Genomic DNA, 1,602 nt, shown 5'->3' with positions numbered 1-1,602 from the left:
AGACAAGCAATACAATGTTATCCAATCACTAATAATGAGGCAGAGTACGAAGATGTGATTATAGGTTTGGAACTGGCACGAGAACTTAGTATAGAGCAGATTGTGATCAAAAGTGACTCGCAGTTGGTGGTTAACTAGATGTAGGTGACTTACATGGCAAGAGAAACGCGAATGCAACAATACCTGGAAAAGGTACAAGAATTACTTAGACAATTTCAGCCGTGGAAGGTCGTGCAGATACCCATGGAAGAGAATGCAGAAGTAGATGCGTTGGCAAATCTCGGGTCTATCACGGATGTAAAAAATGCAGGAAATGTTATCGTGATACATTTATTTCATTCGGCACTTGACCAAGAAAAGAGCGAGGTAAATTTTAATAATCTAACTTGGGATTGGAGGAACGAATTTGTGAACTTTTTGCAGTATGGAATCTTGCCCGAGGACAAGAAGAAGTCACAATTGCTTCGCCAAAAAGCCACTTGGTATTGCTTAATTCATGGAAATCTATATCGAAAGATGTTTGGCGAACCTTTAGCACGGTGCCTCGGCCCATCGCAAATGGAGTATGTGATGAGGAAAGTACATGAGGGGAACTGCGGCAATCACGCCGGGGGGGAGATCATTGATAAAGACATTAATAAGAGCAACGTATTATTGGCCAAAAATGAAAGAAGAAGCAGAAAGCTTTGTAGCCAAGTGCGATAAATGTCAACGATATGCCAATAACATACACCGCCCAGCAGAACTGTTACATTCAGTTATTTCACCATGACCTTTCATGAAGTGGGCATGGATATTGTAGGCCCGTTGCCTCAAGCTAAGGGAAAAATACGGTTTTTATTAGTTTTAACAGATTATTTTTCAAAATGCGTAGAAGCAGGTGCATTCAAATAGGTGCGAGAAAAAGAAGTTAGGGATTTTGTTTGGAGAAACATTATCTGTCGATTTGGAGTTCCAAAGGAAATCGTGTGTGACAATGGCCCGTATTTCATAGGTACTAAAATCACAGAATTCTTTCAAAGTCGGCAGATCAAACGGATTACGTCTGCACCTTACCACCATGCAGCTAATGGACAAGTCGAGTCGACAAATAAATTTATCATTAAGAAATTGAAGAAGAGATTAGAAGAATCAAAAGGCAAATGGCCAGAAATGTTACTGGGGATGTTGTGGGCCTATCGAACAACAACAAAAACAAGTACGAGTGAGACTCCATTTTTGCTTGTTTATGGTGCAGAAGCTTTAATTCTGGTAGAGATAGGTAAACCAAGTACGAGATACACACATCTTACCGAGGAAGCAAGTAAGGAGGAGATGCGAGTAAATTTGGATCTATTAGAATATGGAGAGAAGCAACATTAATTCGAATGGAGGCTAAAAAATAAATGATTGAGCGATATTACAACAAGAAAGCTAATTTGAGATACTTCAAGATTGAGGACTTCATCCTCAAAAAGGTGTTTCGATCGACAAAGGCGGCCAACGCGGGAAAGTTGATTCCAAATTGGGAAGGCCCTTATAGGTTTCGAGGTATCACTGGAAAGGGAGCATACGAGTTAGAAACCATGGATGGAAAGGTACTGCCATCAAACTGGAATGCAG

At 40.4% G+C, this 1,602-nt stretch overlaps 1 protein-coding gene across 1 annotated transcript; it reads left to right on the top strand.

The window, feature by feature from the left end:
* Positions 1-243: 243 nt before the first annotated feature.
* Positions 244-1,362, top strand: LOC142167996 (uncharacterized). The gene is made up of 2 exons (XM_075228637.1): positions 244-366; positions 1,030-1,362. Exons 1-2 carry the CDS (start codon positions 244-246, stop codon positions 1,360-1,362), a joined length of 456 nt encoding a protein of 151 aa, XP_075084738.1.
* The last annotated feature ends 240 nt before the right edge of the window (positions 1,363-1,602 follow it).

This window comes from Nicotiana tabacum, chromosome 13, assembly GCF_000715075.1.
Source record: "Nicotiana tabacum cultivar K326 chromosome 13, ASM71507v2, whole genome shotgun sequence".
Lineage (NCBI taxonomy): Eukaryota > Viridiplantae > Streptophyta > Magnoliopsida > Solanales > Solanaceae > Nicotiana > Nicotiana tabacum.
The sequence above is the reverse complement of the archived record's forward strand: the minus strand, read 5'-3'. Positions and strand labels throughout refer to the sequence as shown.

What these genes read in the sequence shown, in the direction of transcription:
- LOC142167996 (XM_075228637.1), top strand. Translation starts at nt 244, where the DNA reads ATGGAAGAGAATGCAGAAGTAGATGCGTTGGCAAATCTCGGGTCTATC. An exon ending in TTGACCAAGAAAAGAGCGAG is followed by an intron (nt 367 to 1,029) that starts GTAAATTTTAAT and finishes CAAAGTCGGCAG; the next exon opens with ATCAAACGGATTACGTCTGC.